This window comes from Aplysia californica, unplaced genomic scaffold (genome assembly GCF_000002075.1).
Source record: "Aplysia californica isolate F4 #8 unplaced genomic scaffold, AplCal3.0 scaffold00206, whole genome shotgun sequence".
Lineage (NCBI taxonomy): Eukaryota > Metazoa > Mollusca > Gastropoda > Aplysiida > Aplysiidae > Aplysia > Aplysia californica.
The window spans coordinates 23,627-25,331 of record NW_004797476.1 but is presented as its reverse complement, the minus strand read 5'-3'; the positions used below and the strand labels follow the sequence as shown (position 1 = coordinate 25,331).

Here is a 1,705-nt window from a genome sequence, read left to right as displayed (position 1 = left end):
CACACACACACACACTCTCTCTCTCTCTCTCACACACACACACTACCATACTCAGACACTCACATGCGAATAGTCAGTGGAAGGACATACACAAATATAAGTATTATTCAAGCGCACTTGGCATTTAATCACCCATATATTAAAAAAAAAACTTGATAAAAAAATTACAAAAGAAATCTGTCTGCTCACCTCCTCTCTCTCTTTCACCACTTCCCTTTCCCACCTTCTCTTTCCCCACCTCATCCCCCACATCCCCTCCACCACCTCCCTCCTCATCTACCTCCTTTCCTAATTTCCCCTTTCTACCCCCCCCCCTCTTTCCCCACAGAGCCGGTGTACTGGCGTAACGTGGCCCATGACGAGCTACAGGAGACCCTGGGTCAGAGGAACCCTCTGGGCGTGGCCAAGAACGTGATCTTGTTCCTCGGGGACGGCATGGGCCCCACCACAGTCACGGCCGCCAGGATTCTGGGCGGACAGAAGATGAAGGGGCGGAAAGGGGAGGAGGTGAAGCTGAGCTTTGACAAGTTCCCCTTTACTGGACTCTCACGGGTGAGTGCTTCAAAGAAGGTCCGATCGATTTGGATTTAATTTTCTAGAGCGGAGGAGGGGGAATGGGTGGACAACAGTTGGCCTTTAACAATGATAATATATTCACACTTGATTACAATCATTTACAACCCCCCCCCCATCAACATTTACAATCATTTACACCCATCTGAAATATTACCAATTATATTTACCATGGCTTACAACCATTTACTTTCAAGCTTCAGCTCACCACGTAACTGCCACCTTCTGTCCCCTTCACTTACAACAAAACGGTCTATTTTTTACACCCTCACCCTGATCACTAACCATGTAAATTTCACCTTGTCTCCCCAGACCTCGTACCACGTAACCCTCACCATCCCTCCTATTCATTTACCACGTAACTTGAACCATCACCCCTCATCATTTACCACGTAACTTTCACTTCATCCGTCATCGTTTACCACGTAACCTTCACTTTCTCTCACCATCACTTAAACCCATGCCCCATAACTTTCACCATCACCCCAATCACATACCCCGTAACCTTCACCATCACCCATCATCACTTACCCCATAATCTTCACCATCACCCCTCATCATTTACCACGTAACTTTCAACATCACCTCTCATCACTTACCACGTAACTTTCAACACCCCCCGCCCCCTCATCACTTACCACGTAATCTTGATCTTCTTTCGCCATCATTTACGCCGTAACCTTCACCATCACCCTAATCACTCACCCCTTAACCTTCACCATCACCCTAATCACTCACCCCTTAACCTTCACCATCACCCTAATCACTTAATTGCCTCACAACCTCCCCCCCCCCAATCACTTATCACCACGACGCAACCTTCACCTCCTCTCCCCCAGACCTACAACGTAGACACCCAGGTCACAGACTCCGCCGCCTCCGGCACAGCGTACCTCACAGGGGTCAAGACAAACCAGGGCATGCTGGGACTGAGCGCTCACGCCACACGTGCTGACTGCGAGTCTTCCCACGGACACGATGTCCACTCTATCCTACAGTGGTCATTGGAAGCTGGTTAGTTAGTTTGTTTTAGTAACGTTTTTGGGAGCTCGCTACGGCATAAGATCCTATGAGCGCCTAGGTGTGGGGTCATCAGAGATGTCCAAACGGAGAATCAGGCTTACTCTGCTCA

At 48.9% G+C, this 1,705-nt stretch overlaps 1 protein-coding gene across 1 annotated transcript in view; it reads left to right on the top strand.

Annotated features, from left to right (window-relative positions):
* Nucleotides 1-1,705, top strand: part of LOC101846816 (alkaline phosphatase) — a gene marked incomplete in the record, with an annotated part of 63,914 nt that overhangs the window by 47,734 nt on the left and 14,475 nt on the right. Inside the window, 2 exon segments of the mRNA XM_013083028.2 lie at nucleotides 329-552; nucleotides 1,413-1,587. Coding sequence (XP_012938482.1) covers nucleotides 329-552; nucleotides 1,413-1,587 — 399 coding nt within the window.